General features: G+C 38.2%; 1 protein-coding gene across 1 annotated transcript; it reads left to right on the top strand.

Annotated features, from left to right (window-relative positions):
- Positions 1–1,708: 1,708 nt before the first annotated feature.
- Positions 1,709–5,249, top strand: LOC145042558 (AMP-dependent synthetase and ligase family protein). The gene is made up of 6 exons (XM_078991002.1): positions 1,709–2,793; positions 4,006–4,195; positions 4,349–4,494; positions 4,596–4,663; positions 4,773–4,875; positions 4,967–5,249. The coding sequence occupies exons 1-6, from the start codon at positions 1,768–1,770 to the stop codon at positions 5,090–5,092; spliced, it is 1,659 nt and encodes a 552-aa protein (XP_078847128.1). The 5' UTR covers positions 1,709–1,767; the 3' UTR covers positions 5,093–5,249.
- Positions 5,250–24,359: the final 19,110 nt, after the last annotated feature.

Here is a 24,359-nt window from a genome sequence, read left to right as displayed (position 1 = left end):
TATTTCCTTTACCAAAATTTGATTTTGATTTATATTGTGAGGATTGAATGTCAGATATAATGTTTGTAATGATTTGAGTTTTAGGTTTCAATTTGTATGATTTTATGGTTTGTGGTTTCTAGGGCAAGAAATGGGAGGGGTTATGCAGGTTTTTGGGAGGGGATGCGAGGGAGGAGGAAGAAGATATGTGTGGTGGTGACCGGTGATGCAGGTGCCGGTGATGTTGGTGGTGGGCGATAGTGGATGAGGAGAGGTGATGTAGGTGGGGTGGGGGTTAAGTCACAAGCGTGGGTTTCATTTTAACTTATTTTATTGTTTATTAATATATTTTTATTTAACTCATATTTTAAAAAGGTTAAAAATTTTAGTAAGGGTAAATTAGTCTTTTTATAACGGATAGAGACCAAACTTGCAACAAAAATATAAAGTAGGGATGTTCCGAGTTAAAAAAAATTGTTAGGGACAAAACACGCAAATTACCTTAAATCATAGGGATCATTCATGTAATTTACCTTTAAAATTATTATTTTTAACGAAATGGTGTCAATAACTTTAGATATTTTGTAGTTTTGTTCAAATGTGGTTGGATATTTTTCTAAATTAATATTTTATTTATTTTTTTGTTGGAACGTGGTTATATTATTTTCTCATAAATGTTGTAATTTTGTTTTTGAAGTGAACAAATCAATTGGAAAATGTAACAAAAAAAAAATCAATAATATGTACGAATAAAAAAATATGTGATCCTTTTAAATCATTATCCCAATAAATAAATAAAAAATATTGTCGCATTTAAAAATAGTTTTAATAAAATTATAGTTTTTAACGAACTTTATGGCTGGGGTCGATAACTTTAGTTCTTTTGTAGTTTTGTTCAAATATGGTTATATATTTTTAGTAAATTACATGATTCGTCCCTGGTCTATATGTTAAATTGCGTGTTCAATTTCTATTTTTATAAATTAATTTGGATAATCCATGTATTATTTTTTTTTTCACTCAGGTCATCCCTATGGACATAAAATGATTATTTTGGCATTAATAATTTCTTTTTAAAAATTTATTTTATTAAATTATAATTTTGAGATTATATATATATATATACCCAAGAACACCCTAACCCCTTTCCTGATTTCCTTCTGCCCATTCGTTTCGCTCTTTTTCATTCGCCTCCATCCCCGTTTAAAACCCTAGATCCACCTGCATATCCGTTTGAAATACGAGAATCTGAGGTACAGAGAGGTGTGGGCAACGATGATTCGTTGATGGCGAACACTAGATGGTTCAACGATAACGACACATTTCGAAGCCATGGTCATCTTCTTTGAGTTTGCTTCTCGTTTGGGAGTTGACGTCATGTCCATGATTGCTCTACATTTCGAAGCAAACCACCTGAAAGTTAAACCTAACCCTTTCTTTCTCAATTCTAGTTCACTAGAGATCAAGATTAGAGAATTTCCTATCTTAATTTGGGCTTTATTTATCTTATATTCATTTTATGTCTCACAAATAATTAACCGTGTAAATTTAAACTAGAAGGAATGAAACCTACAACTTTTAACAAAATTAATTTTTAACCGTGTAAAGTAGAAGTATCGTCCAAGTTAATTTTTGAAAATAATGATCGAACCCAAGACTTAACATTTGGCTCAGGGACTAATCATGTAATTTTGTTGGAACGTAGTTTTGTTTTTGAAGTGAACAAATCAAAACCGGTATTTTCTGCACCGTGTATCTGATTTTTCTGACTATTCTCACAAGATTTCCATGGCGGATGCGAGCTCTGTGAATCCCCAAAATGGGTTTTGTTCAAAGACAAAGGTCTTTCACAGCCTCCGGTCTCCGGCACCTCTGCCTCCTCTTTCACAGCCCCTCTCCATCACCGACTACGCCATCTCCTTCCTTCGATCGGATCCCGCATTTTCGCCCTCCACAACTGATTTCCTAATCGACTCTGCCACCGGCCACCGTCTCTCCTACACTGACTTCATCCGTCAATTCCAGTCCCTCTCCGCCGCGCTCGTAAATAAATTTCCTACCCTTGCCAAAAACCAAGTCGCCTTGATCTTATCTCCAACCTCCATCCACATTCCTGTCCTCTATTTCTCTCTTCTATCCATTGGCGTCACCGTCTCCCCCGTTAATCCGCTTTCCACCAAATCGGAGCTAACCGACCTTGTTGGACTCAGTAACCCTGTAATCGCCTTCGCCACATCGTCCGTCGCTTCTAAACTCCCGTCCTCATTCCCTCTAGGCACAATCATCATCGATTCTCCTCAGTTCCTTTCCATGTTACGAAATCCTCACTCTAATTTCAGTTCTCAACTAGTAAAGCAGTCCGATACGGCGGGGATACTTTACTCATCCGGCACAACCGGACGAATCAAGGGGGTCGAGTTAACTCACAGGAATTTCATCGCCATAACATCCGCCGCACAAAATAACAGATTCATGAAAGACGGGAATGCCCCTTATGAACACCCGGTGTCGTTGTTTCCCTTGCCTCTATTTCACGTTTTCGGATTCTTTATGCTGATCAGGGCGGCATCGGTTGGCGAGACGCTGGTTCTCATGGAGAGATTTGATTTCGAGAACATGTTGAAGGCGGTGGAGAAATATAAGGTCACGTACATGCCTGTCTCACCACCGCTTGTGGTGGCAATGGCGAAATCCGACCTTGTTCCCAAATACGACCTCAGCTCACTTCTGTTGATCGGGTGCGGTGGCGCTCCGCTCGGAAAAGAAGTCGCGAAAAGCTTCTCGGCGAGGTTTCCCAATGTCGATGTTGTCCAGGTATTGCCGGTCACGCGCCTTTGTTGCGCGTGCTGCTATTGATTCCTTATCATTTATTAATGTCGCTGTCATCATAAAAAAATAAGTCTTTTGTTTGAGCTTCTGTGGCATAAGGCGTCGGCTCGATTATTTATAACCTTAATCGTAGATAATTTGTATTCTGTGTTTCGGTAGATTGATTTTGATTTGCATATGAACAGGTTAAATCTACAGGATACCAACTTTTAGAAAAATCTTAAATTTAAAAGTCTCATTTTTTAAGAATTTTTAAATACTAAAAGTTAAGAAACTTTATTTTGGCTTTGCTGTCAGGAGGGTAGTTTGGGTATTTTATATATAACTGAACTTATTTCCAAGTTATATGCCCGATTCAATTTTACTTAATGAAAAGAGTAAATGGATGTTTAAATTACACAAATAAAAGCTACTGGCTACCAAACATACTCAAAATAACCATTAGGAACTTACTTAAAATAGTAAAGTTGCTCTAGTTTGGTGTATTAAACCATTTTTATTTTTTTATTTTTTTGTAATTTACCATGCATAATGGTTTGTTTGTTAGAAAACTACAAGTAGATGGTTAGGAACTAACTTTTTGAACAGAACACACAAAAATGATCTTTTTTAATATAATAATGTGACAAAAGAAATATTTCAAAGTTTGGCTTTTGAGTATTTAAGTGTTTAAGTATTTGTAAATCTAACCACGTGAATGTTTGAAGACTGACAAGTAATTTGACTTTATGTTGAGTTTGATTTTGAAAAACTGACTGTGTTCTGATATGTAGCCATATAACAAAACAACCTTTTATGGAACCAATTATTTATTATACGAGTCCAAATTTAGTAGAACATATCGACATACAATGTGAAAGTTTGGAATAAATTTCAAAAAAAAAAAAAAAGCTTACCTACCGAAAGGGATATATCATTTCTAAAGAAATAAAATTCATGTTTTAAGTTTGGTCCATTTGGGGAACATAGGCCCATAACTTAATAATGGTGGATATAAAAGATGAGAGGATTTTCGAAACAATTAAAAGGAAAAAAAAATACAAATTCTAATAATTCACTACATAATATTCTATTTTAAGCAAAATACGCCTAAGCTTACCATAAGAATCTTCGTCATTTAAAATAATATGTGCATTTATTTATCTTGAATAAATTGAAGAAGTTGGTTTTTATAAAGTGTGGTGAACGTGCATGAAGGGATACGGTATGACCGAGACTGGGGGAGGGGTTACAGGAATGAACGGTCCAGATGAGTGTGAACATCATGGATCTGCGGGTCGATTATCTCCAAATGTAGAGGCTAAGATTGTTGATCCTGAAACGGGTGAGGCTTTATCTCCTATGCAACAAGGTGAATTGTGGCTACGTGGGCCCATGGTTATGAAAGGTAAATCCAAACAAACCTTTAAGCCATAAATGTGTCATTAAAACGTAATCTTCTCATTTATATATATATATATATATATATATATATATATATATATATATATATATATATATATATATATATATATATATTTTAACGAGAGGAATGAAATAGGTTATGTTAGAAATAAAGAAGCAAGTGCTGCAACTTTGGATTCAGAAGGGTGGTTAAAGACGGGTGACCTTTGTTACTTTGATTCAGATGGTTTCCTTTATATTGTTGATCGATTAAAAGAATTAATTAAATATAAGGCTTATCAGGTAATCTCTTGCTTCAAAATCCAAATACATATATATTATTTTTTATACTTTTATTTATGATGATAATAATTAATTAATGGAAAAAAATAAAAAAATTGCAGGTTGCACCAGCTGAATTGGAGAGATACCTTCAAGCAATTCCAGAAGTTGCAGATGCAGCTGTAATTCCGTAAGTAGTAAATTGCAAAAATATTCACATTGATTTGTTTATTATAGCATCCTCCTGCTTCTATGTTTTCCTATTACAAACTTTTTTTTTTTTTTTTTTGAAAAATTAGATATCCAGATGAAGATGCTGGAGAGATTCCCATGGCATATATAGTGAGAAGACCTGGAAGCAAAATAAATGAAGCTCAAATCATGGAGATAATTGCAAAACAGGTATGTTTAATGTTTTACTTTTTTAATGCAGAAGTTTTGCAATAAAATATTAAACAGGCTTTATATTTGTTTTGAATTTTGATGTTTTCAGGTGTCGCCATACAAAAAGATTAGAAAAGTTGCATTTATAAACACAATTCCAAAAACGCCAGCTGGAAAGATATTGAGAAGGGAATTGGTTAAGCATGCTCTATCAAGAGCTTCATCTAAACTATGATAAACCAATTTTTTTTTTTTTTTTCATGGAAACACAAATGGGACAGGTTTAAATTTTAATTACAGTTTGTTTATGAGTGGGGGTATATATATACCTAAAGGTTAGGTTGCAATTTACTGCAAGAAGCGATTTTTTTTATGGTAAGTTTTTACTAACATATTAAGACCTATATCAGTTTACTTTTTAAATTGGGGTTGTAATCAAACCACAATGATCAGGTCGACCACATTGATCTTAACGTGGAATTTAAAATTTAAAATACCCAATAAAGACTTTCTTTAAACTGTACTAGTTATCAGTTTATATATATATATATATATATATATATATATATATATATATATATATATATATATATATATATATATATATATATTTATCATATTTGTAATATTAGGTATAGAACCATAAAAAATGATTTCATTTTAATTTAAAAAAACATATTTTTCTTTCATTTTTAGTTTTTTTCTATTGCCTTTCAACTCATATTATATTTGATTTCATATTTCATCACAAAATCTATTTGTTACGAATGTGTTTATTATTAGACATTTAGTAAGTTTTATAACTTCCTTTTGACACTTATCTTATGTATATTTGCATGGTTTTTTCCGTGATGAGTTATGAAAAGAGGCTTAGTTGGTTTTTTAATGAATACTTTTAATATTTTATTGTAGTTTTCTGTATTAAATTTCAATATGAAGACTACAATTATTTTGTAGAATATTTTTATACATGGTTTGTGATGTAAAATTAAATTTATAAATTCGATAAAAATATATACAAAGCGTAGCATAAGTTCTAACAGATGATGCAAGAAAGATGGTAGAAAGATTTGATTGGATTTTGTTAAAATTGTATAGTTTTTTATGATACTATACCAAACATTATATACATAATAGCCACATATTCCCCAATCATATATATATATATATATATATATATATATATATATATATATATATATATATATATATATATATATATTAATTTTTATGTTTTTATTTGACAAAATTGCAAAAATGGTCCCTATGGTAAGTAAATTTTGTGGGTTTTAGTCCAAACCACGAGTTTTTTGGATTCATGGTTATTTTGGAGTGGTTTGTATGTGAAAATAGTACCTTCAAAAATCGAAAATTGGATTCATGGTCATTTTTCTTTCATTTTTCTTAAAATTTAATATTTATTTATTTATTTTAACAATTAAAAAAATAATAAATAACCCACCACTCTCTCTCTCTCTCTCAGTCTCTCTCTCTCTCTCTCTCTCTCTCTCTCTCTCTCTCTCTCCCCCTCCCAACACCCAAGAACACCTTTATAATCTCAGGAACACATCTTCATAATCTCAAGAACATATTCATGAACTTAAGAATATCTTCCACAACCACCACCCATTGACCACCGTTCGCCACCACCACCACCACCACCCTTTGACCACCGTCAGCCTCCACCACTGTCTGCCACCAACTTAGTCTGCCAGTACCACTGTCTGCCACCTCCATATATGGTTCCACCATTACCCATGATCCCCTTCCCTTCCATTGTTTACATCCTCCGACAACCTCTTTTCAACCATCTCTGGCAACCGTTCACCTCTGAACATGACCATTGTTCACCTGCAACAAACACCACAGCTCGCCTCCACCAACAACAACCAATCACGACATCCGCCACCATTGTTGAAATCTAATTCTCTAACCTCAAATCAAAACCAAAAGCTTAAACTTAAAATCTAACCTGCAACTCAAATTCTAACTTAAATCTAAGCATGATAGCTGATATTAAAAAAGAATCTACCACCTTACTTCAAATCCCACCTTGATTTACACAGTTAAAACAAGAACATTCTTGTTGAAACAATTAGAATTTTGAAACCCATATGATGAAGGTTCAGACCCAGATACTTAAAATCTAACCTGCAACTCCGATCCATCCCTTAGTGTTCTTGATATCACATTCATCAAGCTAGAACATTCAAAACATTTGTACATACCACAAACAAGGCGTTTATGCCAAAATTACCCTCACTACCAACTAGGGCTGTCAAATCGGGCAGTCGTGTCGTGTTTTTGTCTGACACGACACGACACGACAAGATTTTGTATAACACGACACGGCATGATGTCGTGTTTTTTTCATTAACAAGAAAACGAACCAATTAAAACACAACACAACACGATAAAGATAATATTACATAACTATTAGTGTATTTCATTCATACTTAAAGATATATAACACGATAAAAACGACAAATACGAAAACCCCGACAACCACATGTTTAATTGTGTCAATTTATGAACACGAACACGACACGACACGACATCGTGTTTTTTAATCTTGACACGAACACGAATTCGAATTTTGATTTCGTCCCGATTTCATTTTGTTTCGTGTATTTTTGTTGTGTCGTGTCATAAATTGACACCCCTACTACCAACCCTGAAAAATCCGTCACCACAAACACAGTAAATAGAGGTGGACAAAATCTTGTTTCGACGAAAAGGTTTCAATCGATATCCAAACCTCAAATCTGAAACTTGAAGAACACCACACACCACCGATGATGTATAAATGGTGCATATCTAAGAGTGAGGGTAACAGAGAGAGCGGGCTAGAGGAACCACATGTCGCCGGAAAAGAAGATTGAGATCAACCACATGTCGCTGGAGAAGACGCCTGAAATAGACCTCCACACTCCATTACCCCCACCTTCAACCCAACGCTTAATGTGTTCTTCGAATATTAAGCAATCAATGATGGCTTTCGAGGTGCATATTACCAAGGCAGAACAAACTACAAAAAACCCAGAACTCCAGAAACATGAACCCATAAATTAAATTGATTCAAGAAGACGAACACTAAAATCGATTTTAGATCTAAAATCGTTCGTATAACTTTGATTTCGATCCCCTTTATTTTTAAGAAACCCTAGATCGAACATAAACCAGGTTCATTTATGGCAGATTTGGAACATAAAGTTTTGATGTTTGATTTCCTTTTCTAATCTAGACTTATATCTAGTGTTTGTTCGATTTGAGAGAGAGAGAGAGAGAGAGAGAGAGAGAGAGAGAGAAATGGAGGGAGGTGGGTCCTCTATTATTTTTTTAATTGTTAAAATAAATAAATAAATATTAAATTTTAAGAAAAATGAAAAATAAATACCCCAAGGGTATTATAGTCATTTCAATTTTTGGAGGGACTATTTTCACATACAAATCATTCTAAAAGGACCATGAATTCAAAAAACTCGTGGTTTGGACTAAAACTCTAAAAATTTGCATACCACAGGGATCATTTTTGCAATTTTGTCTTTTTATTTTATTGTTATGTATTTGTTAATTTCAACTAATGAAAAACGTTTTCAAAAAAATGAATTGTTAAAATTTATTCATGAAAATGTGTGGCAAACTACTACATGTCAAGAAATTGTTGTTTGGCAAAAATAACTTTGCATCCGAACAAAAAGAATATAGAATATGATAAGAGTGACATCATTCCTTTTAAAATTAAATATTTCTTCATTTGTCTCTTTCTTTTATTTATTTTTGATGAAACCAAATTAAAAAGATCACCATTAGGAATACTCATAGAGTTTTCAAAAGAATTAAATTGTTTTAACCCTCTCTTTTTTATATTGTTATGGGATTTTTATATTTTAATTTAAAAATCATTATTTGTATTCAATGATAATCCGTTATATCATTGATGTAATGCTTTATAAACATTTATAGAAACTATCTATTATTTATTAGTAAATAATTAAAATAATTTTTTTAGCATAGTTAATTAATCATACTAATTAATTTTTAATTATTTATTTATACTTTAAATAAATAATAAATTAATTTATTAATTTCTAATTACTTATTGACACTTCAATAAATAATAAATTAATCTCTCATTAAATTTTCTTGCTACACAATCTTGAATAAAATGTATAATCCATATAGACCCATGAAACTATTATATCATTAACATGTTGTGATAGTGTGCATACTTCCACTTGCACATGTCACAATATTTGTGTAGCTATTCACTATTCACATAAAGTGTGAATCATTGAAAAGTACTAAGATCATTTGATATCTTAGGTTCGATCTAGCCCAAGGTAAGTAATCAAATGTATTAATGCATAAGAAATGAACGTCTAGCAATCCAAAGGAGATCTGAAGTTAAATCTATTCCAAGATGTGAAGTAGATTCGAAGCTCCTTTTGATCTGAGATGAAGCATGTTCGAAGTTAGAGTCTGTACAAGCATTTAATGTTTTTTGTCTTTTCTTGATGTACGAGTTCTTACGTCTTTTTCAGCAAATCTTTTAAGTGTCAGATTTGTCAAACTCATTGTATTAACTAGTCATTAGATTGTACTTCAGTTTGTACCATGTTCCTCCATTACTATTTAAGGAGTGAATGTTTCATGATTTAAAAAAAAAAGAATAGAACTATAGATATTCTCTTCACATCAATTCTAACTCTCTTGCAAGTCAATTTCTTTCATTCAAATTATTCTAAATTGTTTTTACTTTGATTATACTCAAACTTACTTCATTTTTTCTACGTGAATACTTGGTTGAATTTCATATTCAAGTCTCAACTGGTTTACCATACTTGACTGGACCAACTAATTAGAAGCAGACATTGATCTCAAAGATTTACTCAAGGTTTGAGTTTCAAACTTTGCCCGCGCATTGATTCTTGTTCTCACAATTAGTATCAGAGCTTGAGTGGTTGTCCTTTGAATCCATAAGAACATATTATAGTTGATCTGCGATTACCTTGGTATCTCAATCATTTTTGTGCTCAGGATAAAACTTCTTCTATATATCGATTCTGATCTAACATCTTAACTTCAAGGGCTTCTCCTAATTCAACTCAACAAATATATTCAATGCAAATAGCAAATAGTATGGGTTTCCATTTCCCACTCTCCGAGCCTTAGGCATGAATAGACTGCCTCACAGGGCCTACTACCTATCCAGACCACTCTCCAGGCATTCAGCCTGATTGGACTACCTCACGGGGCCTGCATCCTATTCAGACCGTCGTGGGTATCTTGGCCTTCATCACAAAGCAGGACCGCCTAAACCCCTCCATAATATGTCGACATATACAACAAATAAACATAGACACATATCCATCAAATACAGGTAATCATACAAATCTACTAATCTATCATATAACTAGCATAACATCATCCTATATACCAGGATACATAACCTAGTGGCCGATTTTTACATTCCAAAAATACAGTCTAAAAATTTCTTTTTAAAACATTACTTAAATCATAATTGTCAAACCATAAATAAATCCTAACATAATTCAGAGTGTTAATTCAAAAACATATTTCCATTATCATAGTAAAACATCTTAGGCTGACTAATCAATGGTGTGTGCCATGCGATCACCCCGATCTCTTCCCTCCGCTACCAGAAGTACCTGAAACCAAAACTGAAAACCGTAAGCACGAAGCTTAGTGAGTTCTCTAACCTACCACATACCCTACATAATCACATATTGCATATATTGGGCCACACCCGCTACTCCGGGCCTCGCCCGCTACATCGGCCCCGCCTGTCTTTGAGCCCCGCTCGGATACAGATCTATTTCTCTTAGGCCCCGCCTGTCTTTGGGCCCCGCCCGCTAAACACATAGTACATATAACAATGGCATATAACACATAAACTGAGCATACCCTACTGCATTCCTGTACTAAGTCCTCGCTTGTCTTGGGCCTCACCCCTGACCTGCTACTAGTGAGTCATGGAACCCCGTCCTAGCTCCAGCTGTAAGTGAGATACGGGCCCTTTCCCACACTCACTGCACTCCTATCTCGGGCCTCGCCCCTGCTCTGTTACTAATGAGGTATGGAACACCGTCCACCCTCTGCTATTGGTGAGATACGGGACGTCGCCCACACTCACCTACCTACCAGGAACATACATGTATCACACAGACAAGTATAAACTAGCATGTAAACCGATCCTTTGGCACCTGTCCGCTAACATTAGACCTTGGTCTTGAATATCATACTAGCATGCAGTGCCTAGGGTTAACCCCTAGGTCTTCCTACTCATATCTACATGGGTTGGTATTGTGGCCGTAGACTCATCCACACAAAGGGAAAAATCACCTTGCATTGTTGAAGCTGACTGATACTCTTCTGACTGCTATCTGACAACTCCCCAACCGCTACTCCAATAGCTCCCCGAGCTTCAATATCAATATAACACTTAGTCCCAAACTAACCTCCATAAGTCAAACTAAGCAAACCCTCATCAAAGTCAAAGTCCTGGTCAAAGTCAACCTTCTAGGTTGACCCTACTTGCCGAGTCAGCCTATTGACTCGCCGAGTTCATGAATTCAGAAACCCCTACAATCGCGACTTGACTCGCCGAGTCACCCCGCGACTCGTCGAGTCCTTCAACTTCTGAGTCCTAGTCCTAGTTCTGACCAACCCATTGAGTCACCGCATTAACTCACTGACTCAACTCGCATCCAAAAGAGGTTAGGTTTTCGACCCGACTCGCCGAGTCCAAGAACAGACTCGCCAAGTCCACCTTCATCATTTTCATTCTGTCGATTTCAATCCATTCCATTGCTTCCTAATCGTAGATCTAGACTCCTAAGGCTAGCATCACACGTAAAGTTGCTAACTTTACGTGCATGCAAAGGGTTATGAAGTTAAAACACCAAATCCAAGAAAAATTGGTGGTCTATGACATAGAATGGAGCCATGGATGGAAAAAGCTAACAACTCTGAGCTTCTAGAACTCAAAAGTACTCAAATCTAAAGTCTTCTTCGTCCTCAAAGGCACAATACTCGGATTGGCCTTGGAAATGGCCCAAAAGTGACAAAATCTAACTAGGAAAGGGGATCTAAATAAGTAACAGCCAAGGTCTGAGCTTCATACCTTCAAATGATTTGAAATATCACACCAACTTTGGATCTACTGCCCCTTCTTGAACCACCAAAGGTTCCTTTCTTCCTTCTCGCTTCAAATCACCCAAAAATGGCAAAGAAAGCTTGAGAGCACTTCAATGGAGGCTTAGGGTTTCGAGAGTAGGTAAAGGGAGTGATGGAGGCTGGGGTGGAGGCCTGAAATGATGCATAAATAGGGCACCAAGTCCGGAAATTAGGGTTTCCCAACCCAGACCTAACTCGCCGAGTCAGTCCCTCCGACTCGCTGAGTCGGTCACTTAAATCTCGACGCGGAACCCAATCCGACTCGTCAAGTTCACACATGGACTCGACGAGTTGACCCTTTTGACTTAGGGTTTTCCTTTCCTTTCTTGGTCGTCCGGATTCCGGGTGTTACAACTCTCCCCTACTTAAACTAGACTTCGTCCTCGAAGTCTGCTACGACGAGCTGCCATGAAATCTGTTCTCGACACTCTTATCCGAAGAACGCATATCCTACCGACCATATCCATTGGCCTTCGGCCCATTTCTTCCACAAAATAATCCATGAAGATAAGAACCCCGAGAACACTCTAATTATCATCAATCCTAAAAACACGGCTCTTACCTAACCGATCAACTAACTACCCCATACAAAAATCTCTTATCAATATTGCCCCCGACTGAAAATATTGCTGTCTCTTATCCACCTTCCGGATGAACTGAGACCACCCCTGTCCCAACCAATGTACAATCATTTGGGTCACCGGACTCCCACCGGTTACTGAACCTAATCTCAATCGCTTCGTCGCTCCCAACGACTCCTGAAGGAAACTTCCGCTATCTACTACTATTCTAATTACCTTGCCACCTTGGCTCTACAAATTCTAGGATACTCGATCCCCTATCTTGACTGCAAGGTCTCTACCAAGTCCCACATGCACTACTACTCACATACGGGCCTCACCCACGGGTCTCACCCTCCTATACCTTGGAGCGGCCCCTCCCAAGGTCTCACCTCTTTAGGGCCATGCAAACCAACTCCCTACTAATTTTCTATAAACTATCCTTTCCTGATTCCTATCATGCTAACTAGGAAATACGGGACTCACCCGAATTCCGCTAACTTGGAGATACGGGCCCTCATCCTCACTCCTCTGACTTAGGAGATACGAGCCCTTGCCCACACTCCTCTAACTTAGGTACTAACAAATGTTGCGACAAACCCATAGTCTCACTATACTCTCCAGGATACCTCTACTACCGACTGCCAATCTGAAGGCATCCCATGCCGATCGCTTTCACTATCTACGCCCTGACCCGCTCGAACCCTACTGACAATCCTCCCACCTATTCTTTCCCAAACCAGACATCTGCAATTGTGAAAATGCGAACTCCATGCTGAGAAGTTTCCCAAACTCCCAACTCACACAACCACTTGAGTCGTTTGCCTTCCTAATGAGAATGCAAACTCATCCTGAATCCACGCTCCCTTTTGCTCCTGAATCTCTAGGAGAAATCTCCCCCACTTTGATTCAACTTGATCCTTACAGTTTATTACATGGATAGGATTTCCAGCCCTCCCAACCATCCAATAACTAACCAGCTGATAACCCAATACTCACTGTTGCTAATGATCCACAACTCCATAGTATCAATTTTGATCCACCTTTGAAGATTAATAGAATACTTCCAGAATCCCAATCACACACTTGCTACAATGACTGCATCCTGATAACCTGCTCTAAAGGGATACCTTCGAACTACTACTCTAACTTTCCAGGGCATAGAGATGGCATTTAATCCGAACACAAATAGGAATAATTCATATACAAATACTCATCAAAATGCAGTACCATAACAATATAATCATGAATAAAAATTAATCAGGAGAGAAAAAGATACGTACCTACCACATCATATGTTGCTCACGGCTCCACTGTAGATAGCTGAAAAAGCCCTGATCTTCCCCGTCGTCGCCTCAGCTTGGCCCTGACGGCCATCAGTGATCCTCAAAGTTGCAGGGGTAGGTGCCATCACCTGTCCTGCTGGAAACAAACTCGGACACTGAGCCTTCTTGTGGCCCCTCTGACTGTAATGGAAACAAATCAGGTCTGATCCTTGGGTGGTGGTAGCAGTACAATCCTTGCTGAAATGACCACTTCGGCCGCACTTGAAGCAGCCAGAATCACCACCACTACCATTCTTTCACGCACCCTCATGCATCCTGCCACAACGACTGCGGCCTCGAACACCCCTCGATATCCCATTTGGCCCCTTGGGCCTCTTGTCGGAACCTGTGGCTACCTGAACCTCATCTGGCTTCCTCTTCCTCTCCATCTCCAAATCAATCTCTCTCTCTCCCTGGTACGAGCAATCATATCCTCCAGTGTCTTACAGTTGGAACTGCTCACAAACTGCCTGATGTCACTCCTCAACATCTCATGATATTGAGCCTTCTTCATTTCCTCATCTGCCACATACTGTGGGACAAGAAGGGCCCTCTCTCTGAACTTGGCGGTGATCTCCGCCACAGTCTCTGTCGTCTGTTGGAGGTCCTGGAACTCTCGTGCCAACTGTTGCACCTCAATGACCGGTGTAAACTCATCCCTGAACCTAGCTAAGAAATCACTCCATGCCATCGCATCCAATGCGACATCATCACCCATGGCATGACCAACCTCCTCCCACTAATCTCGTACTCTGTTCTTCAGAAGACAGGAGGCGAGTCTGACCTGGTCCCCCCTCAGGACACTGGCTTGAATGAAAAGTGTTGGCAACATCAGCCCACCACCTGCTGCTAGTAATGGGATCCCTAGCCCCATGATAATCTTGTTCTCCACAAGCTCTGAACTCTCGAAATGTCAAGGTACGCGCCCCAACCAAAGCCATCATCTCAGTGCGAAAAGCTCCCAGCTTCTCATCCAAAAGCTCTAAAATACCTTCCTTGACCGTACCAAAGATCACATGAGTCTGGTCTAGAATACTGTGCGTGATCTCAGCCGAAACAAACTCCCTCATTTGCTCCTCGAGCTGCTTGGTTCCTAATCCCGAGCCTGATCCCTCCTCGCCGCCTAATCCGCCCACTGGTCTCTCACGCAGTGTCACCATGCTGAAAACATATCACAATAACTATCAGAATACTCATCACTACTAAGGGAACATACACACACACTACAAGTTTCCCGGTCTCATCTCGGCCTTTCCCGAATAGAGTACGGATCCTCTGCTTTCAGTAGTACGGGCCCATACTACCTTCCACATCTATCCGCACTTTCCTCAAGAAATGCTTCAACTCCACTAGGTCCCTTTTACTACTACTACTACTCCCAACACTAACTCATCCTAGGCTTACCCTAGGGGAACCTCTGACCCAAACCAGTCCTCAGCTGCTGAAGGTCTTTTTGTAATACCAATTAGCTATCACCTGAATACCATCACATATAACGAGGCTTGAATAATCCATTGAGTAAGGGACTCATCCCTATAATGGTTAGACTCAGACAAGAGTTGCGCAACAGGGTCAAATCCAATACTCTAAGATTATTCAACCCTGATTACATGTGACTTAACGTATTCACCTAACAGCTAACTCCCATCACTCAGAGTCCCACAAAGCACAGAGCAAGCAACATTCAGACAAAGAAAAATCTAATCACAACATAATCTAACAACCATATTCACATATCAAGAATCTGTACTAGCATGCGACATAAGCTCATATACTCAGGCATAACCTAAACAAGCTATCCTACTACTGTCTAACCAATACTATCATGTAGCCCAAAAGCACATATAACATGCACATAAGGCATCATCCCTAGATCCTTAGTCCTAATCTAGCATGCTGTTCTACTAACTGAAAATCATAACATAACTTGTATGGGTAATTTGGAAGAACTTACTTGAGCTTAGATGATTGCATGCACCACACCCTTTTCTCCTTTTAAGGTTCTTTTCTTTTTAAAATTCCTTTTTCTTTTTCTAAAACTCTTTTCTTTTCTCAAAACAATTCATATTTACAAAAATTGATTTTCTTTTGGAAAAATTTATAAACCAATTCCTCAGTTTGAGTCCAAACACACCTGAAAGTATGTCCAAATCCCTCAAACCAAGGCTCTGATACCAACTTGTAACGTCCCAAAAATACGGTCTAAAAATTTCTTTTTAAAACATTACTTAAAACATAATTGTCAAACCATAAATAAATCCTAACGTAATTCAGAGTGTTAATTCCAAAACATATTTCCATTATCAGAGTAAAACATCCTAGGCTGACTAATCAATGGTGTGCACCATGCGATCTGTTGGAATAGTGTCTAAGGCTATAACTATATCCGGTTGTGCATGGTCCTTTTGGGTTGCCTTCACCATAGCAACTTGAAGGATGATTTGTTAAGAGAGAGTAAATATTATAAGGAATAATATATGGCTATTTGATTAATATAAGTCATAAATTAATTGGTATTAATTTGGTGACTTAAAGAGATTAATTAAATAAGAGGGTATAAACTGTCAATTGTTTGATAGTTACACTTTAGACTGTAAATCCTTATCCTAGATAGGATGGACGATTTCTAGGGCTTGGATAAGCCAAAATCGTCCATAGGGTTATCTATGGAATGGATTTGGATAGCCTTAAGAGAAGATTATCCAATTAGGGTTTAGGTTGTAACCCTTAAGGAGTCTACAAGTATAAATAGACCCTAGGGGTGAGGGAATTCGACACACAACCTAAAGTAAGGAACCTCTGGCCGAATTCCTCCCCTCTTCTCTCTCCTAAATCATCTTGCTTGCTATTGGTGTTTGTAAGCCATTAGAGGAGTGACATTTGTGACTCTAGAAGCTCCAAGACAAACAAGATCAACAAGGAACTCAAAGGTATGATTCTAGATCTGTTTCATCATTGTTATTTAACCTAATTAGCTATTAGAAGTCTTGGATTCATAGCATGTTTAATTAGAAAGCCTAGATCCGAGCAATAGGGTTTTGCATGCGCACATAGGAAAGTTCTTATGGCTAAAACGCATCAGTGGTATCAGAGCCTAGCTTGGTTTTCTTTAAATTGTTGCTTGATTAACTGAAACAAACCTGCAAAATTCGATTTTTGGGTTTTTTGAGTCACTCACTCGGCGAGTTCCAAGGTGGACTCGGCGAGTAGGCCTGACTCAGCGAGTCCCCTTGTGTACTCGGCGAGTCCAGGCGTCAGGAATGGCCAGATTCGGGATTTTTTCATAATTATCTTATGGAAACTTACCTTAATCATATTAGATCAATCTAAATCCGATTTTTTGATAAATATGACTATTATCTTGATCTAATTAAAGATATTTATCATCTAATAAAATATTTAATTTCCTTATATGATAATGATTAATTATTTTGATAATTATCTTGAAAGAAATCTTAGATAAATCAAATAAAGATAATTAGGATATTAATTGTTAATTGGAATTATTTGTTATTTGATCCTCCATGTTTTAAATGTTTTAAACCTACCCTAAAGTTTTGAAATTTATATTTGTGATTAAAAGTTTTAATTTAGACAATTTAAATTTCAAACCCTAGATTTTAAAAGGTTTTAAAATACAACCCTATACTTATATGATATTACTAGAATAATATATATATATATATATATATATATATATATATATATATATATATATATATATATGTATAACTAAATGCTAGTCTTACCGCTAGTAGGCCTCATTCACGAAGCCGATCTATAAGGTGGGTATAAGGTTGCGGCCTATAAAATGGCGCTTAATGGGTGTACACTCACACCCACCGCTTGCTTGATTGGTGGAGGGTCGTTAGCCGAACGGGTAGGATAGGGCAACCTCATCCTCTCATTAAAAGTATAATAAGAAACACAAAGTAACTACACGTTTTAAAAAATTTCCCAATCTTAGTTACTTTAGGAAAAGTGAATTGATGCAATCCCATGAAATTACACTTTGCACCTTGCTAAGAAGTTAGTGGAGCGTGTGTGGTTTACCGGCACACTAATTGGTTCTAAGCGAAGGTGGCAAAGGGTGATTCATTGTTTATCATAGTTCGATGGAGCGTGTGTGGTTTACCGGCACATCGAATAGGTGATCGTTACAATGAAGGCACCATGTGAATTTGCATGGTAATTCACACCCGCTTTGTGATCCTCGGCATCCCAGTCACAAACAAGAGGGGCATATCGAGATTTAAACATACCATTGAATAGTTCAATGAATCTCATCCGAACCTAGGAATTCTCAAAAACACTTAGGACTAATAGTTTAAGTTTTGTAATGGAGAATTAGTGAATCGTCATTCACTTACCTTCAATTTATTTGCATATTAGATTACGGCATCCCTTTTCTAGTATGTAAATGTTATTGTTGGATCCTAGCCCTAATTTTTCTTATTGGGTGATAATTAGGGATTCTTGTTCTAATCTATCTTTGTCCTTTCTATAGATGTCAAACGCAAACAACGCTGCTGCTAGTTCTTTCATGTTGATGAGCCTTTGCCAAAAGGTCACCTTCGATGGAACGAACTTTAGCGAATGGATAAGATACATTCGCACCATTGCTCACTATGAGGATAAAGAGTATATCCTCGATGAGAAGCTCGAGAAAATCAACCCCGAAGTTGCTACTCCCGCCGAAATCACCGCCTTTGAAACTCATGAGTGAGATGCAACGAAAGTACATTGCATCATGATCGCCACCATGAACTCCGAATTCCAAAAGTCCTACGAGGACATGTATCCATACGAGATGCATCAAGACTTGTTGGAGAGGTACCACCAAAACGCGAGACAAGAGCGTTATGAGATTTTCACTAGCATGATCTCCGCTAAGATGGGTCATGGAGAATCTCTTACCGTGCACCTGCAAAAGATGCAAAGGTATGTCGATCGCCTTCGCAAGTTAAATGTTGACTTCGGCGAAGACTTGGCGATCGACATGGTGCTTCACTCTTTGCCTCCGATGTACAACCAATTTAGGATGACCTACCACATGAACAAAGAGGAGGTCACCCTAAGCAAACTCCAAGGTCTCTTGAGGGTTGCTGAGAGCAACTTCAAGGACAAGTCTGTTGCACCAACTCCCAATCCATCCGCTGCTCCTGTCTTGGCTATTGGTCAAGGGAAGGGAAAGAAGAGGAAAGCTTCATCGAATAACTATCGAAAGGTGAAAGCCCGAGATGGTTCCTCTTATAATGGGACCAAAGTTGATCCCTCTAAGCCCTGTTCCAACCCAAGGGAGGCAGAGTGCCACCACTGCCACAAGATAGGACATTGGAAGAGAAGCTGCCCGGATTACCTGCAAGCCATCAAGGAAGGAAAGATCAAGCCATCTTCGCAGGTATATACACAATCAAATCTAACGATTCTAATCATGCTATTTCTTGGGTTCTTGATACCGGTTGCGGTTATCACATTTGTTCTAATGTGCAGGGACTAAAAAGAAGTAGGGATGTGGAGCAAGGAAGGATCAATCTAATCATGGGGAACAGAAGATCGTCGCCTGTGACCAAGATTGGAGTGTATTCTTTAGTGCTTAGGAATAGTTTAGTTTTAGATTTGAACAATTGTTGCTATTCGCCAGAAATGGCTAGAAACATCATTTCATTTCATGGTTTATATAGACAAGGATTTAGATTTTCTTTTAATAATGAGAATGGTTCTATTTTGGCTTATCTAAATGGTGTCTTTTACTTTGAAGCTATACCATGTAATGGAATATATGAAACTGTTATGATTGTTGATAACTTAGGAAATGATGTTTTGAATATTGATTCTTCCACTAGTATGGACAAAGCATCCTTGTGGCATTGCCGTCTTGGACATGTCAACAAGAAACGCATAGCCCAACTCCAAAAGGATGGAGTGTTGGAGTCATTCGACCTTAGGGAAGATGACACATGCGAGTCTTGTTTACTTGGAAAGATGACTAAGTCACCCTTCACGAGTACTTGTGAAAGGGGTGAGGGGCTATTGGACCTAATACATATCGATGTATGTGGACCCTTTAGATCAACCACGAAGGATGGGAACCGCTTCTATGTGACTTTTACCGATGACTATAGTAGATATGGGTATATCTACTTAATCAAGCAAAAGTCAGAAACTTTTGAAAAGTTCAAAGAGTTCAAGGATGAAGTGGAGAATCAATTGGGCAGGAAAATCAAGATGCTTCGATCCGATCGAGGAGGAGAGTACCTAAGTCTTGAATTCCACGATTATCTCAAGGAGTGTGGAATAGTTTCGCAATTGACGCCTCCTAGGACACCGCAGTTGAATGGTGTGGCAGAAAGGCGTAATCGAACCTTATTGGATATGGTTCGCTCTATGATGAGTCGTGCTTCATTACCTATCTTCTTTTGGGGGTATGCCTTAGAGACTGCCGCCCATATCCTTAACCGAGTCCCTACTAAGAAGGTTGCCAAAACACCTCACGAGATGTGGATAGGGAAAGCTCCCTCGTTGGCACATATCAAGGTTTAGGGTTGCGAGGCTTTCGTAAGACGAGATACTCACGACAAGCTTGAACCTCGAAGTGAGCGATGTATTTTCATCGGCTACCCGCAAACATCCTTTGGATATCTCTTCTATAGACCGAAAGACAATGTTGTTTTTGTTGCGAGGAGAGGAGTTTTCCGAGAGCGAGAACTCATAAGCCAAGGAGACAGTGGGAGGCAAATCGAACTTGAAGAGATTCAAGAGTCGATAGATGAAGGAACCTCTACCGCTGGCATTCAACCCGAGGAGGAAACTCCGGTTGAACCGATTGACGAATCCTTACCTCTTAGACGTTCAGATAGAGTTAGTGTTCATCCCCAGTTTTATGGTTTTCATATTACTACCGAAGGGGACACGTATATTAGTATTGGTACACTAGTAAATCTTGATGAACCTAATAGCTATAAGGAAGCCATGGCAGGCCCGGAGTCTGCGAAATAGAAAGAGGCGATGGATAGCGAGATCCAATCCATGTACGATAACCAAGTTTGGAATTTGGTTGATTATGTGCCCGAACGTAAGACCGTAGGGTGCAAGTGGATCTTCAAGAAGAAGACCGACGTGGATGGGAATGTACACACATATAAAGCGCGATTGGTCGCAAAGGGCTTTACTCAAACTCCCGGAGTTGACTATGATGAGACCTTCTCACCAGTTGCGAAGATTAAATCTATTAGAGTGATGCTAGCAATTTTCGTATTTCATGATTATGAGATTTAGCAAATGGATGTCAAGACCGCTTTCCTTAACGGAAAGTTGGCTGAGGATGTTTACATGGCTCAGCCAGAGGGGTTTGTGGATCCGAAGCATCCGAATAGAGTGTGTAAGCTTGAGAAGTCCATTTATGGACTTAAGCAAGCATCTCGCAGATGGAATCTTTGCTTCAATGAGAAAGTCAAAGAATTTGGATTTGTACGAAGCGAAGACGAATCTTGTGTATATGTCAAAGCCAGTGGGAGTATAGTAAGCTTCCTCGTTCTATATGTCGATGACATATTACTCATAGGAAACGACATCCCGACTCTGCAGGAGGTTAAGTCCTGGCTCGGGAAGTGTTTCGCTATGAAGGACCTCGGAGAGGCTTCTTACATTTTGGGAATAAGGATACTAAGAGAAGGAAGTAAGAGACTAATTGGACTTAGTCAGAATACTTACTTAGAGAAGGTACTAAAACGTTTTAGTATGGAAAACTCAAAGAAGGGAGAACTACCGATACAAGGAAATGCCAAGTTGAGTAAGACTCAAAGTCCGAGTACCGAAGCCGAGATAGCAGAAATGAGCCGAGTACCATACGCTTCCGCAGTTGGCTCAATCATGTACGCTATGACTTGTACTCGCCCTGATGTAGCCTTCGCTTTGAGCATGGTTAGCAGATATCAAGGGAACCCTGGCAAAGCACATTGGATTGCGGTGAAGAATATCCTTAAGTACCTTCGGAGGACGAAAGAATGGTTCTTAGTCCTTGGAGGGAGTGATGACTTGAAGGTGCGAGGGTATAGTGACGCCAGCTTTCAGACCGACAGGGACAACTACCGTTCGCAGTCGGGCTGGGTCTTTACCCTAAATGGAGGAGCAGTGACTTGGAAGAGTTCCAAGCAAGAAACCATAGCTGATTCAACGTGCGAATCAGAGTACATCGCAGCGAGCGAAGCGTCGAAGGAGGCAATATGGCTAAAGAACTTCATTGGTGATCTTGGAGTTGTAACGGCCATAAAGGAGCCCATGGAGATTTTCTGTGATAACGAAGGTGCGGTTGCCTTGACCAAGGAACCGAGGGATCATGGTAGATCTCGACATATCGACAGAAAATATCATTTCATTAGACATCGTGTAGAAGAAGGACAACTCGTATTGAAGAGGATATCATCAGAAGATAACCCAGCAGATCCGCTTACGAAGGGACTGAGTAGGGTTAAGCACTTGCAGCATGCTAAGAGTATTGGGTTGAAGGATGATATTAGTATAGATTAGATAGTATTAGAAACGTATAATAGATAAATGTAATTAACATTTGATGATTAAATAAAGGAGTATTATTTATAAGTAAAGTTATTGTCATATGTTGATTGTTTAACTATTGTTTCACTTTGCATGTTTTGACTTCCAAAATAATTAAGGTTATTAAGAATAATAGTAATTATTCAAATGGTCCACAATCGTTCATATGTTGGGAGTAGATATGAATGAAGATTGTCATGAATTAGTGTGTAGAATGTCTAAATGGTGTTAGACATAGCAAGGGTTGCTGCAACGTTCATGAGTGCTTATGAACTGGTTTTGAGCATCGGAATAAACCCGCGCTTGCTGGAATCACCTTATGGAATATGATATAAAAGGTGATCGCAAGACGATAATATCATATAGTCTTAAAACCTAGATATATGGTTTATTATTTGTTAATTGATTGTGCATTGATAATGCGAAAACGCATCAGTAACTTGATGTTATAAAACGCATTGTTGTGTATTGTCGGTTAATGAATAAGTAAATGCATATAAGTCGAAGTTTATCTGTAAATTTTATCCTAAGAGGGTAGAAGAGATATCTTGGCCACTCGATGATTTGATTTGACTTATGTGCCGGGCCCGGTCAGAACTAAATTGATGTGTTTGATTAAGTTCTATGTCGAATAAATCGGAGATCGAGAAATTTAAATGCATGACTAACCATTTCCATAGGATTGTCAGCATGATATCTAACAGAGGACTGTACGATCCCTTATCTAAAGGACAAGATTGATTAGATCAGAGTTGACAGCGTCTTTGAGAGCTACGATTGCAAACCGAATTGTACTTGTATAGTTACTAGACTTATCCAAGTGGGAGACTGTTGGAATAGTGTCTAAGGCTATAACTATATCCGGTTGTGCATGGTCCTTTTGGGTTGCCTTCACCATAGCAACTTGAAGGATGATTTGTTAAGAGAGAGTAAATATTATAAGGAATAATATATGGCTATTTGATTAATATAAGTCATAAATTAATTGGTATTAATTTGGTGACTTAAAGAGATTAATTAAATAAGAGGGTATAAACTGTCAATTGTTTGATAGTTACACTTTAGACTGTAAATCCTTATCCTAGATAGGATGGACGATTTCTAGGGCTTGGATAAGCCAAAATCGTCCATAGGGTTATCTATGGAATGGATTTGGATAGCCTTAAGAGAAGATTATCCAATTAGGGTTTAGGTTGTAACCCTTAAGGAGTCTACAAGTATAAATAGACCCTAGGGGTGAGGGAATTCGACACACAACCTAAAGTAAGGAACCTCTGGCCGAATTCCTCCCCTCTCCTCTCTCCTAAATCATCTTGCTTGCTATTGGTGTTTGTAAGCCATTAGAGGAGTGGCATTTGTGACTCTAGAAGCTCCAAGACAAACAAGATCAACAAGGAACTCAAAGGTATGATTCTAGATCTGTTTCATCATTGTTATTTAACCTAATTAGCTATTAGAAGTCTTGGATTCATAGCATGTTTAATTAGAAAGCCTAGATCCGAGCAATAGGGTTTTGCATGCACACATAGGAAAGTTCTTATGGCTAAAACACCAAATCCAAGCAAAAACACCAAATCCAAGCAAAAATGGTGGTCTATGACATAGAATGGAGCCATGGATGGAAAAAGATAACAACTCTAAGCTTCTAGAACTCAAAAGTACTCAGATCTGAAGTCTTCTTCATCCTCAAAGGCACAATACTCGGATTGGCCTTGGAAATGGCCCAAAAGTGACAAAATCTCACTAGGAAAGGGGATCTAAATGAGTAACAGCCAAGGAGGCTTAGGGTTTCGAGAGTAAGTAAAGGGAGTGATGGATGTTGGGGTGGAGGCCTGAAATGATGCTTAAATAGGGTACCAAG

Source organism: Lactuca saligna, chromosome 4 (assembly GCF_052625555.1).
Source record: "Lactuca saligna cultivar CGN05327 chromosome 4, ASM5262555v1, whole genome shotgun sequence".
In the NCBI taxonomy this organism is placed as follows: Eukaryota; Viridiplantae; Streptophyta; class Magnoliopsida; order Asterales; family Asteraceae; genus Lactuca; species Lactuca saligna.
This window is presented reverse-complemented; position numbering and strand designations above follow the sequence as displayed.